Raw genomic sequence first — 14,299 nt, 5'->3', positions numbered from 1 at the left:
TGCCAGCTGGTGCCAGCTGCCATCTTCCCTGGGAGCTACAGAGATGACTTCACAGTGACTGGGGAGAGCTGCTTTACCTTTTGGGCCAGGGAACAATTCTGCTATTTCAGGTGGAGTATGCTGGGTGGGAAAAAGAACCCTGTTAAGTATGAGAAAAGTCAATGGACTATGTATATGGGATTCTTGAACTCAGCTACACATCGGATTCCTTGGGACCTTTTACATGGCCTCCCAGATGCCCAGACGCCATTCTCAGATCAGCTGATCCAGGGACTCTGGCTGTGAAGCCCAGGCACTGGAGGTTTTAAAAGCTCCCCCACACTTACTACCATGTAGTTAGGGTGTTGGATCATTATGCTAGATAATCTATACTACCTCTCTCTTTTTCAAATGTAGTTGATTATATCCTGAACTAGATCCTGAATTCTAACTACATTTCTGAACTTGTAGACTTAAACATAGTTGTGTTTTCCAATTTGAGAACATATAAAGCAACAGAAAATGAAATGCGTTCTAAAATGAAATCTGCAAGACTTTCTTTGGATTTTAGCTTTCCAATAATTTTTGTTTTATATGTTCGTAGGTTTCTAAGTGATTCTATAATGTGGTCTTCTATCCACTAACATGAATAAATTCATTTTACCAAACATATTCTCTGAATTGATTCACATAAATATTAATATAAATGTTTCCAAACATGAATATAAAGGGGCAAAGTAGAAAACAGTGGTCCCTGAGGAGTTTACAGCTGTCATTAGTTGGCTTAGTCCATTGTAGATTAATGTGGAGGGTGAGCCAAGGGACTCACTGAGGGGAGAGAAGGCAATCCCATAAGGGAAGGGTCTGCAGATGTGAACATCTGCATAATAAAAAAAGACATGAAAAAATCTCCCAGATGTGAAATACCCCCTCTGCTTGAATCTAAGAGACATCGACTGCCAAATAAAGACCTAATAAAATTCTCCCTACTCTTTCAGAAAACCTAGGCCTTCGAAGCAAACTTCCAAAAGGACTTCCTGGAAATTTCTAGAGAGTCTCTCTCATTTGTCTCTAAACCATGTGCCTTGCTGGAATGATCCTTCTGGCTACCAAATTAATGTATTCTGTCAGTAAGTGCCTTTCTTGGTGATTTACCATGAGGAAGACAGGGAGACAGAAGGAGCGTGGGGGAGTGAAACACCAGCCCCTAATAATTTCTTCAAGGGGCAGAGACCACGGAAATTATGTGAATGTTCGCAGAGCTTACTGCTGGCCTGGCTGCCTCCCAATGCAGTTGTGTATCACTCCTTTTATAACTTCTAAGGTTTTAAAGATGAAAATGCACCCCGCAGGGGAAATTTCATTATTGCTTATAGCTTGCACTTGATAAGCTAGATACTTTACAGAGGGGCCCAGAACCAATCAAACTCCTCTTCTAAACGAGCTTTCTCCCCCAAAACCTTAAACAGCTGAGGGCTTGATCAAAGGTGATGGTGAATCAAGGATGAAAGTTGTAACAGAGGCCAAGGGGATAACCTTGGGGGAAGTCAAGGGGAAGAAGATACTTGAAACATTTTGCCAACCGCGATTCAAATGACTTTTATTCACAGCATGAGCCTCCTCACAGATTCCAGAGTCAACACATGAGCAAACTGCTCCCTGGGACTTCAGAGTAATATTTAGCACTTAGAATAACTTCTCTGGCACTTCTTATCCCAAGGTAGTTAAAAAACATTAATTAAGGATTTAATTAGTTGTTTCAATTTAAGTAATAGAAAAAACATATCTAATTACAACTGGCTTCCTGAGCCTCTCGGAAGAATTAACCAGTTGATGCAGACGCAGCCCTATTTATCAGATCTCTGCCTGCTTTCCCACTTCTTTCTTCCACCACTACAACACGCACACACGCACAGCATTCATGCCACAGATAAAAGCAATGATTTCTTGCTACATTTTTTGCCCCGAGGGTCATCTTACTTGAAATTGATCTTACTCTTGCCCAAAGCTAAAGAGACAGGTTTCCCCGTGGTAGGAACTGGATCTAGTTCCCTGTTTCCCACACTGAGCAGGCGTCTTGTACACAGCAGGTGCTCAACATGTGTTTACTGAATGTGTCTCTGATGAGAGGACCTTCCATCTCACCCCCAAAACTACAGCTTAAGATCTAGCTGGGGAAGAGACCTTCTGATCCCAGCCTGCAACAAACACACAGGCCTCGAGACCCCACAGGGGCTCCCCTTCTGCAGCCCAGCCTGGTGCTGCTGGGGGCTGGGTTGCTGTGGGAGGGTGCCTACAGAGCATGGTCCGGGGTCCCACCGGCACTTGGGCTGGCTCACTGCCCTACTGGTGCATTTACACTGGTCAGAAGGACCTGGGCAAGGTCTGCTGCCAATCAGTATATCGCAGTTGCTACTCGGTGAAAACAACACAAGTGCCCATATGGGTCTCAAGCTCAGAAACATGCAAGACGGTGCTCTGTGTTTAGCCTTCCTATTAAAACAGTCCATGGGGGGTGATCCAGCCCTTCTTTGCTCCTGAACCTTTCATCACAATTTCAAATTTTAGAGACCCTGGAAGAATTCTGCCTTGGGCTTGAACACAAGAGAGCCCTAAGGTTCTCCAGAGAATAAGAGTGATTAAAGTCTGTCTCTCCTAGTGTCTGGGGTTGGCTTCCATCTCAAAGGTGACCTCTCAAGTCAGTCATGGAAAGAAGACAAGGATGTCTGAAAGGGCAGGGAAGTCTCCGGTGGCGTGAGACATGTTTGCAAAGGGGTGGGAAAGAATGAGGAAGAAGCAGAGGTGGGGATAGTGAACATTAGCTAATAGCAAAAGAGTAGAAAGAAATGGAAAAAGATGTACCTATGGTTCCTCAGTACTGGTTCAGTCATCAGGCCTAAACAATTAAGTATTCTGATCAGAGATGGCCTGCTTATGATAAATTAGTTGCAACAGCTGTAGGAAAGCACACTAATAGTCCGCAAGGAGAGTGACAAATAGCTTTCTCAGCACTTCTTGGAGCAAACAAAAATGAAAGCCGAAAGGTGTTCAGGAAGACATGAAACAATCAGTGAGGAGGCTTGCTGAGAGAAGAAAAACGTTCTCAAATCTCATTTATGATAACTGTCCAAAACGTCTGGGTTACAGTGTCGGAATGTTAAGGAAAAAGTGATTTCCTGAACATTCACGAGAAATCCTCTCCCTCTAATCAAGCACTATTTTCAGAGGCTTCCTTTTTCTCCTAGCAGTATGGTATGCTTTACCCGATGTGTTCTGAATAGCCAGGTTACTCGGTTCTTAGGACAGCCGCAGCAAAATAATCCTGCCCCGGTTTCTGGCCCAGAGCACCACCTAACTAGCTGGGGTAAGGCGTGGTTCTTTGCTTTCTTTCTGCCAGTTCTGTTTGGCATAAGAATGAACGAGGCTGGAGACAGACTGAGAGCCACACAAGAAGGCTAAGGGTTTGCAATTTGCTGGATTGAAAAAATTACTCAGATGGGAAAATATACGTCTCAAATATTTCTTCTTTTCCTTGGTGTTTGTTAATAAAAATGAGTATTTGGGGGGCAGGAGGTTGTAATGGCATTGACAAGATATCCACCAGACAGTTGTTGTGGACAGGGCCAGCTGATTTTCCCCCTAAGGAAAGTGGACTTCGTACAGGATGTTGTCCCCTGTCCTCCATCTGGATGTCTTGTGCACATTTGTTGTCACAATTCCTGGACAACCTCTACGGAAGTGCCCTGCTCCCAGGCTGGAACAAGCAGGAAGATGTGTTTGTGTGACCGTTCCTCACTGCTCCATTTTAATATGGGCTCTAGATGCTCAAGCAAGACAATGACCTTGGGTAACACCTTGTTCTTTATTGCATTCTTATTTCCTCCCCAATCTAATCTGGCAGCACTGGCCTCTGCTGGAGAAAGATGTGGTACTTCCATGTTGGGGCGGAGGGGGGACACTCTGCTTCTTGCTCTTGGGGGCCTGTGACAGATAGATGAGACATTCCTTCCCCGAGGCTGTCCTTCCTGTGCTAAACTCACATCTCCATTCTCAGTGAGATCTGGTGGGAGTGGATTTGTTCCCCTAACTGAGAAATCTCAATTCAGTTCAGGAAAACAAAAAACAAAACCCCTAAAGCCATAAAATGAGGCAACCTACAGAAATCCCACAGAACATACGGAATCAAGTGTTGTAAGCTAAAAAGCCTCCATTTCTGCCAGTATTTCAAATCTGGTTGTGTGGTTAGAGGCGAATAGGTAAAATGAGGGCAGGGAAACTTTTATACTCTGGTGTGTGGTTTCTGGAAAGCCCAGAGTGGAATGTTTGCTGAGGGTGACCTATTTGGAACCACACCAACGACTTTTGAAATACTGCTTTCTGGATTTCAGTCAGATGCACATTTAAATCCAAGTCTGGGGGAGGAGCAAGGGCTTAAATAGAGGATTGCCTTCTTCCTGGCATGAACTTATATTTCAGGAACTGGAACCTGTTTACTAGGACCCCTGAAAGCAAAGACTGTTCATTTACGTCTTTTAAAATCACGTGGCTGATTCCTCTACAGTAAGAGTGGTGGGCAGGGCTGTGGGACTTGGGTGGGGGGTTGGGAGAGGCCCCAGGGGCTCCTCTATTTAACTGGACCAGGAAAAAAGATGGAAGGGTGTATTTGTTGGAGGTATTTTTAAACATCTGTTATGGGACAAACATAGCCCCGAATAAAGTAACTTCATTTCACCTCTCTTCTGGAAATGATGTGCAGAGCAGAGGTAGACCAGGGACTGTTGCCATCAGTGGTGATTTCTGGTGCTCCTGGCCACATGGCCAAGATCAGACAGTAGGCTTTTTATGGGAAGAGGAGGAGACATGTGGTTCCGTATTCCAGCTCAGATTCCCTCAGGAAGCTCTTCACAGACTTGGTTAGAAACTGTCCTGAAGTGAAACAGTTCTAGGAAAGCTACTTTCTTGTTCCATTTCCTGACACATACTTCTTCACGTTTATTAAAAATCTAGGTTAAAGATGTGAAGTCCCATCTTCACCTCCTTCCCACCCCAACCCCGGAACATCTGTACCAAATGATGAAGTCCGAAGGAGTGACCGAGATGTGCAAATACTGAAGCAGAGGAAAATTCCATTTGGTGAAGTATTTAGGCGATGGTTGCTGTGTCTGTGCAGCCATGGTGCATGGAGGGGGGTACAGAGGTAAAGGGGTAAGATGGCACAATCAGCTGCTGAATCTGGAAATGTCCCACTGGAGGGTTTAATCTCATTAACAAGGGCAAAGGGGCTTTTGTGCCTCCCCACACCCCAAATTCCTAACTCGACCTACTTATACTGGTGACAGAGCCAAATGAAGTTATCTGAGTTAGCAGGCAAGCAGATGAGGGTCTTCATCTATGGGATTTAGGGGTCATCAAAAGCCCTCTCTGGATCAATGTCACCTGTCTTCCATGCCCTGAAGCCTACATGTTCCCCTTTGGGCCCTTTGGCTTAAGGCCCAAGGGTACCTACAGATGTGAGTTTTGAGTCACAGCCCGCACCTCTATCAGGCTCAAGGCAAATTGGTTGATCAGATGAACAAGAGGCAGGGAAGAGAGTGTGTCAGAAACACTACTGGCAGGGGTACCTGGGTGAGGGGCCTGGATAAGGACATCAGGGAGCACCCAGGGAGTCCAGGTGGGGAAGAAACTTGATGGGGGTGGGGGACACAGAATGGGGAGAGAATGGAGGCCAAAGATGACCATACACTGACCATACACTGGTCAGTGACCTTTCAGTGCACACAATTCACAAATCACCATAAGTTATACATGTGCCAGTTTACCCAGCACGTACCACAGTGGATTTAATCTTTGCATCGGATTAAAGGCCAAAGAAGTAGTGGGAACCCTCCTGGAAGCCACCCCTCCATCTCTGGGGTGGGTTTTGGGGTCAGTGAAGGAGAGCTCTATTATTAGCTCTCAGTTTTGGAAAAGCCTCATTTCCCTGTGAGTCAAAAGTCAGGTCTGAGCTGGACCTCTGTCCCCTACCACCTGTACGTCCAGGGCTAAGATCTCTGAGCCTCAGTCTAGGCCAACGTACTTTTGTTGAGCCTTACTTATATACCAGGCATGGACTGCATAGGCCCAGGAAGGGGTGCAAAGAGCTCACAGATCAGTAAATGTCACCATCCTTTCCACTCCATTATTGATAAAAATGAGAGCCTTGTATTTTCCTGACAGGTATCAAAAGAGAATGTGCCAGGCAATGCTCCATAAACTCAGCAGCCCTACAGAAATGATAGGACTTTTCCTGATAACGGACCAGGGTAGGGTTTCCTACATAGTTCTTTGAAGTGCACACAGGGATTTTATTAAAATAAAAGCAATGTTCATAGTCATTTTTCTTCTACACATATTGCTTTGAAAGGTGTGCCATGCCTGGGGACTCAGGGAAGTTGCATGGGGTGGCTTGTGTACAAACCACATTTTGTACTCTCTGTATTTGGTGCTTTGACATTTGGGGCCTTGCTGACCTTGGAGAAACTGCTGCTTTCAGGGTTGGTCAATTCCTAGAAATAGGGTACGACTCACCTTCCAGTGCACCTTTCATAGGCAAACCAATCAATCTAGAGCTCACAGCCCAACCATATCCTTTATGGGGCTCTGACACTCTGGGCTACTATCCACTTGCCCTAATCACTCAGGTCCCTGAGAACTAGAGACAAACCCCTCTACCCAAGAGCCTACTAAAATTATTTAAACCCACCAAACTGAAGTCTGTTTATGCTGCCTCACTCAATCTTTTCTACAGAAACCACACTAGGAGGCTCCTGCCCACATCTCCTAATCTCCCTGCCTCTTGACCTACCCTGGTGCTTCCCCGTGTGGCCTCCACAGTGTCTTGTGCCCATTTTTAGAGATCTGTGAGCATAAACCCATTTGTTTTCAAACAAATCTTGGGTATCCTTAAAACAGCGTGGTTCACAGGTGCGGGACATCTGATGTGCATAGGGACGGACATCATGTCCCAACAGCATGCCCAGTGGCAGGGACAGGCCTGTGTGCTGCATCTACATGTTTAATTTCAACATAGATTTGCTTTGCAACATAGCAAAGCACTGGGGTTAAGGGTAGGAGTTCAGGGTTAGAATGTGCACTTCTGATTCTTATGTGCATCAGTTTCCTTCTCTGTTAAGATGCGATGATGCCAATGGTACCACTTATAAGGTTGGCGAGAGGATTCAATGAGATTATCAATGCAAAGACTGGGCCCAGGACCTGGGAGTTAGGAAGCACTCCTAAGGTGAGCTATTTTGATTAACCCATTGTCCAATGTTTATTAAGAAGTAAACCTACAAAATCAAATTTGCAGTATTTCTTACAGTATGTTAAACTCTGTTTTACAGGTAAAAAATAATTGAATGTTGGTGATTTCATAGGGTTCCATCTTAGAAATTCATTTCCCTCTGACATTTGTTGTGGTCTATTTTCATCCAAGTGAGAATGATATGTCAGGTTTTCCACAATTACATTTGGAGACTCTTGCCTCAGGAAAGCCCCCCTAACTCTGGTTTGTTCAACAGGCTCTGGAAAGACACTCTGGCACTCTTGGCTTTAAATTTTCCACTTTTCGATGCTGTGTGTTTATAGCAGTAACAGTTTCCAAAAAAAAAGAAAAAAAATCACACATAATTTCCACATATTCTTTCAGGCAAACAAACATTGTCTCAACGTGAAGTGAAAATAAAGCTTTGCTGGTTAGGAAAAAAAAAAACAAACAGGTATTCACAATGAAGTCTGCCTCTTTCCTTGAAACCCTTTAAAATGTGATAAGCGACAGGAAGCTTCAAAGTGATATTCAGCAGCATAGTAAGGGAGAGTTGTGGAAATGTAAATGAACAAAGGATGGGACTGCTGCTCGACAGCCAATCACAGGTCGGTTCCTTAATTAAGCGGTGCGCCGTTGTCATGGAGACACGTGGGAGCAGCATCCCAGAATTTCCAGTCTTGGCACTCCGGGGGGCCAGGGTGCCTTCCCCTTCCTCGCACGCAGACACATGGGATGTTCTGCTATTCCAGCAGCTGGCATGATGGCCACAGCACACATTTTAAGCAAATTGCAAACCACTGCTTATATGAATTCAAGAATAAAGCTGTAGGAAGGAGCACCATTAACGTGAGGAGTACCATTACAATTCCTATGGAATAGCATTTAGTATCACAATAGGGCAGTGTTTCTCAAAGTCCATGACCCCTTTCATCAGAGCCCCAAGGTTCTTTCCAATTGTACAATCCCAGCCCCACCCTCAGATCTCCTGAACTAGAATCTTCATTTTAACAAGGTGCCTCACCCAGTGAACTCTGCACCAGGGCTGGCATCATGCTGGGTGTTCTACCAGGTGTCTCGTAGGTCAATTTCTTGAACTAGGCAGCCCAACCAGCTACCATTTACTTGTGTGGTTCATAAAACATTCATCTCTTGAGGTTTAGGAAAGCCTTTCAGATGAATCGGGTTAGACATGGTCAGGCTTTGGCTTTATCCTGTTTGACCCAGATTTAGGGCCCCACTTGTGTAAGCGGACCTGTCTTCACTTCCAACCACTTAGGAACCCTGTTTGGGTAGGTTCCCAAAGGGCCCCAAGTTAGCCAAGGAGCCCATCATCCAGGCACGAGCCCTGAACGTTAGGCTTGAAAATCACTTTGGCAGGACCAAAGTGTTTAGCATCTAGTTCAGGCTTTTAGACAAAGTATGTATATTTATGCAAACAACATACAACAGAGGATTGTTTGAGGGGGAAGGAAAGATCCTGGTCAGCTTCAGCATTAGGACTCGGGGCCATTATGTTGGCAGATTCTAACAGAAACTCTGGGTCTAATTTGGTGGGTAAATGGACTCCATCGTGGGTCCAGAGGCTGCCCAAGCAGGGGTGCCATCAACTCCCTGGTGTCTCCACCTGCCCACCCATCATTTCTGTGCCTCATCTTCCTGTCTCTTTTCCTTTGGTATTTTTCTCCTTTCCTTCCCTCTCTCTCTCCCATCCCTGTCAACTCTTCCTTCTGTTTTTCCCATCTTTGTGGTTTTATGAAATGTCAGATCATTCAAAGTGGTTTGTTTTGTGTTGAGGTTTGAGGAGTGAAGCAAACAAAAGGCAGGCCTTTCTGTGCTGGGCTCCACAGTGGGGCTGTGGGCTGGGGACTGTACTTCGGAATTTCCGCCACCAGGCCTGCCTTCCCATTTTCCCAGGGTCAAAAGGGAAACTGAGGGTGTCAGTCTAGTTTAGGGGTACAACCAGAGCTTGGACCATTAGTTATCTGGATAATTTCAGAAAGTAAGATTTTACACTTGGCTAATCTGCTTCATAATCCATCCAAATGTGGATTTTTCTGGCTCCTCATAAAACGGCCACTTTCCGTGCATTAGGGTCAGAGTGAGCAGAAGACCTATGTGCCAGACCCATGAGAACATGCTCACAGCAGTTCTGGAAAAAGGAGACTAAAGATGCAGAAACCAAGGTTATGGATCTTCATGTCACAGTGAAGCCCTGTTTGGCTGTGTGTAGGCTGAGCCTGTTCTTTATTAACTAGAAGCTGTTTCCCACAGTACAGAACTATTCCATCAGCCTGAAAATAAATACATGAATAAAGTGCATTTCAGTGGGACTTTGTGCACCGGCATAAACAAGTGTGGGAGTACGTTCTTCTCAAACGGGAGACAGCATTTACGAGCACAAAACGCATCTTGGGAACATGAAAATCCAAACGCAAATATGAAAAGCACGTATTCTCACTCCTCCTCCCTCAGGGATTCTTATGCCCCCGTGTGCACGTTTGCATGATAAAAGACACTGCCGCAATTATATGACAATTAAAGCTTACCATTGTTGTAAGAGCGAAAATTTCCTACAAATTTTATGTATTCATAAGTTGGAAATTCCTTTGGGTTCAAGCTGCCTCTGAGAAGATGGCAATAAAACTCTAAATCGTTGTCAGCTGGGCCATTAAAGGAAAAAAAGAAAAAGGAACATGAATATGACATAGATTCTAGACTAAACAAGTTTATCTTTGTGTAACTCATGGGCTTTAGTCTACACACGGCCAGGACATTTCTCTCATTATGACTGACTTTTGGACATGGTTTTATAACCTTTGCAGAATAGGGGGTTTTCCCCCATAGTCTATATGGATATTTTTGCATTCTGTACTTGGGCCCAATTAGTCTTAATTTGCTCCCAGATGTCTGTGGTTGCTTATGTCGGCATTGATTAGTTCTGGTTGTTTTCATATGGTGTATTAAAATAAAGCTGCTCATATAGAGCTGCTCTCTTTAATTTAATCTTTTCACATTGCTTTGAAGTAAAATCAGATATACAACAGGACAAATTATTCATGGAAAATGGACTAAGGCTTGAACAAGCACGAGGCACTTGCATTACCTCCATCAACGTACATGGTTCAGCAGGCACCGAGGCCGCCCTTTCCATCCAGGTTGCCAATTTTGAGAAAAACTTTAAAATTCCATAAAAACTGGAAACGTATAGGAATAACCAGATGACAGCCTCGGGAGAGGAGAATTTGGCGTTTTGACCTAATTATTCAGTTTTCAGTTGGATACTTGGTTATTATATACATCTAGCTTTACAGTGCCCTCTAAAATAAGCAAGTCGACTGTTCCCTGATTTTTTGCAGTGTTGATTACCAAAAGACTCTCATGTTAAAAAAAAAAAAAAAGAACTTGTATTACAGGCAAAATGAATTCTTATTCTTAAGCACCATGCTTTCAAATTTTCCACAGAGAAGTTAAATGTCATATGATTCTACTACATACTACTACTACATAAAACTCTAGTTTTAGCTTTAAATTTCAAATAAAATATACCTCTAAGGAATTTGGAAATACTCTGAGTCACAAGGAAAGCTGTTCTTAAAATTAGTTCTCCCTCTCTTAATTCATGCTAACCTCCTTTCCAAAGTAAAATTCTTATCTTTGTATCTTGTAAAACCAGTAAAGGTAAACTTACATTTTAAGTATTCTGGGGAGGGGGAATCTGTCACAAGCATATGGGAAGAGAGCATTTTATAAACTTCTGAATGTTCTTGTTCTGGAAGAAAATTTAATAAATTCTGATCCATGACATCTGACTGAAAAAGAAAATAAAGAACAAAGGTACACACTCAACGAAGATGAAAAACAAAAGCAAAACCAAAACCTGGACATTCAGGACCATTTAGAACTGATCTCTGAAATGAAAAGTCCAAGATCTGATTTTCCACAAAGACTCTCAGTTCCATCACTCTGTAATCCAGGATTATAATCTAGAACGTGTCACTTGTTCCAATGCAAATGTGTTATGGTATTGCCCAAGGGCCCACGAGAAAAGTAAGAGTTAAATTAGACAAATATGCAGACAGTCCCACTCTTCCTGGAGGAGCCCCACCTACCAGCACTCCTGTGTTCTGGCTGGGGCCCCCGTGTGAGCCCTGTCACTCGTGTGAAGGGTTGTAAAGAATGTGTGGGGTTCCTTTTCTGACCCCCATTTCCGAATGCCTGTTTACTTCTTAAGATCCCTCCAATCGAAGGAACTGCACTTTTTTTCTGAGTGCTTGGGCACTGCGCATACAAAATGAGTAAGATGTAGAATCTAGCTATAGCATTGTCCAATACAACTGTCTGTGAAGATGGAAATGGTCTATAACGTGCGCTGTCCCTTACAAGAGCCACCAGCTACGTGGCTATGAACACTGAAATGTGGCTGGTAGGACTGAAGACTGAATTTCTAATTGTATTTAATTTTAATGATTTTAATTGGAATTTAAATAGCCACATGTGGCTAGTGGTTTCCATAGTGGCTAGTGCAGGTGGAAGCTCACAGAGGAGAAAGAGAAGACAGGCACGTCTCTTGCTGCCTTAGTCTCCCTCGATAAACTCATGCTTTCATACATTTTTGAAACATGACCTGCAAACACTCTTAAATTTGTATATCCAGGCAACTCTCTGTTGTGTGCCCCCTGAGAACCTGAGATTCACATGCATCCCTAATGTCCTCATTCTTTTGCGCCCATATCTCCTCTTCCCTCGAGCTCAATGTCCCGATGCCCGGTATTGCCAATTGGTCACTTGCCCATCCCAGACACCTTGGTGGCATTCTCAACGTCTCCCCTTCTCACCCTCATCTTCACATCCAAATGATGTTCAAGTGCTGTGAGACGTTCCTCCCTCAAATTCTCTCAGATCTCCTCACTTCTCTATTTCCATGGCCTCAACCCCCAGTCTAGATCACCATCATCTCTTATCTGGGGAATGAACTGACCAAACTGGTCTTCCCACATCAACTTTTGTTCCTGTCCAACTTATTCTCCATCAGCAGCCAGAAGGAGCCTTGTAGCATCAGATCAGGTCACCCCCTTGCTTAAATCTATCTAGCGGCAGGGCACCTGGCTGGCTCAAGCCGTACAGCATGTGACTTGATCTCAGGGCTGTGAGTTTGAGCCCCATGTTGGGTGCAGAGCTTACTTAAAGACAAAACAAAACAATACAAAACAAATCAAATACTGTCAGTCAGCTTCCAAATGCTCCCATGACAAAGTCTGAACCTCCCCATTCACTTCTGAGGCTGCGTATTACCCACCCTCTAAACTTCCTTCTTTCCAGTCTACCAGGTTTGCTCTTCCCCACACTGCACCCTGAGGCTGGGACATCGTGCACTGCTCCTTTTGTCTGGCTAACTTTTGTGCATCCTTTAGGTCCCTGCTTTGAAGGCACTGCTTCTGAGAATGCATGCATAAATGCCACCCTGACTGCTGTGGCTCTGGCCTCTGAAGCCCCTTACTATGCGCCATATTGAAACCGCTGGTGAAGGGCAAGTCTGCCTAGACCACACTGGCCTGTGTCACGACAAGGTGGGGAGAACCCTAGAGGTTGGGACTGAAAGCTGGCTCTACCCCCTCAGGGCTGCGCTTTGCTCAACCAAAAGAGAAGGAAGCCAGGAGCTACTGGTCAAAGGGCACAGAGCAATCACTCAATGGATGCTCAGTGTTATTGTTTAATAACCCTTTAAGAAAGTTCTTGAAGTTTTCTTGTTCGTTCACATGCTGATGTGTATCCTCTGCCTGCCCCATCCAACAGGAGCCCCAGGAGAGTAGGGGTCCTATCTGCCTTCATCTTGATATGCCTGACATCTAATGGTGCCTGGCCTTAAAAAAAAATGCATTAACTAGCTGAAAGAAGTAAAAGGAGTAAAAACAAGACACCCCTAGAACACTGAGCATGGTGTGCTGAATCCAATCACAAGGAACGAGAGGCATTCAGGGAACAATTCCCACAGGCAGGGATCCTTGAGTGGGATCTGGGGGACAAGATGGCATCTTCAGGGCAACCAGGGTGCTCTAGGCAGGGGGCACAGCATGCACAGAAACATCACAGGGGAGGGAGGAGAGCAATGGAGGCAGGGGTTGCAAAGGGAAGTGAGGCCAGAGCAAAGAAGGTTGCAGAGGAGAGAGTGCCCTGTCCTGTGTGCCTGGGATGGGGAGATGGAACCCACTGAGGGCCTAGAGGAAGGCACTGTACCAGTGCTTTAAAGAAATCCCTTAAGGTTTCTAGTCTGAGGAGGGAGGGAGCACAGGAAACCAGACTAGAGATGGTCAGAGTCTGAGTAGGCACAGGGAATGGGGAGATGTAATGCACAGGAGAAGGGAGAGTCCAAACAGGTCATTCAACAGCATAATCCACCCAACACTGAGGGCTACTGTGTGCCTGCCAGCCACTGCCTTTGGCACTGGGAAGAAACACAACAAAGCAGGCAAGCCCCTTCCCTCTTGCAGCCAGCATTCTAGAGGCTGTGAGGAAGGGAGATACCAACTTGGTGGCTGATGAAGGACAGGAGGAGGAAAGGAAGGGACTCCCAGCTCCATTGCACCCTGGCTTGGCTTGATCTCTATTGGCAAAGACTCTGCAAACCCTTCACTAGCCTGTGCTATCATTTTCTCATTCAGGCTTTCTCCAAGTTCCTTCTGATGTTCTTGATTTTATTGTAAGCACATTCCCTTTAGTTTTTTAGATGCTGACTAATGCTCAAAGACAACAGTATTCTTTCTTCTTAGAGACATTTCAGATACAAGAAAATGATGACGAAGTCACTCCATGGCCTTTTCTTGGAGAGCCAGGTGGAAACCCCTTCCCCTGATGTATGACAGGGAGCAGGGTTACAGGGCTACCTGACCTTGTTGCTCCTGTGGATGGCAGTTGGCAGGTCACAGGGGGCACCTCAGGCTACAAGTTCTGCATAGAATAAAGGTGAACCCTGGATGGAGATTGGTGGGAGGGGGGAGGCTGTGAGGATTATGAGTC

General features: G+C 44.9%; 1 protein-coding gene across 4 annotated transcripts in view; it reads right to left on the bottom strand.

Annotated features, from left to right (window-relative positions):
• Positions 1-14,299, bottom strand: part of NPAS2 (neuronal PAS domain protein 2) — a 159,213-nt gene that overhangs the window by 31,054 nt on the left and 113,860 nt on the right. For all 4 annotated transcript variants that reach the window (XM_078444374.2, XM_078444376.2, XM_078444377.2 and 1 more), the window contains exons 6-7: positions 10,974-11,094; positions 9,832-9,945 (exon numbers count right to left, since the gene is read on the bottom strand). In XM_078444374.2, coding sequence (XP_078300500.2) covers positions 9,832-9,945; positions 10,974-11,094 — 235 coding nt within the window. The remainder of the gene's footprint in view (positions 1-9,831; positions 9,946-10,973; positions 11,095-14,299) is intronic.

This window comes from Panthera onca, chromosome A3 (genome assembly GCF_046562875.1).
Source record: "Panthera onca isolate mPanOnc1 chromosome A3, mPanOnc1 haplotype 2, whole genome shotgun sequence".
Lineage (NCBI taxonomy): Eukaryota > Metazoa > Chordata > Mammalia > Carnivora > Felidae > Panthera > Panthera onca.
Note: the sequence above shows the minus strand (reverse complement) of the source record. Positions and strands in the feature narration are given on the sequence as shown.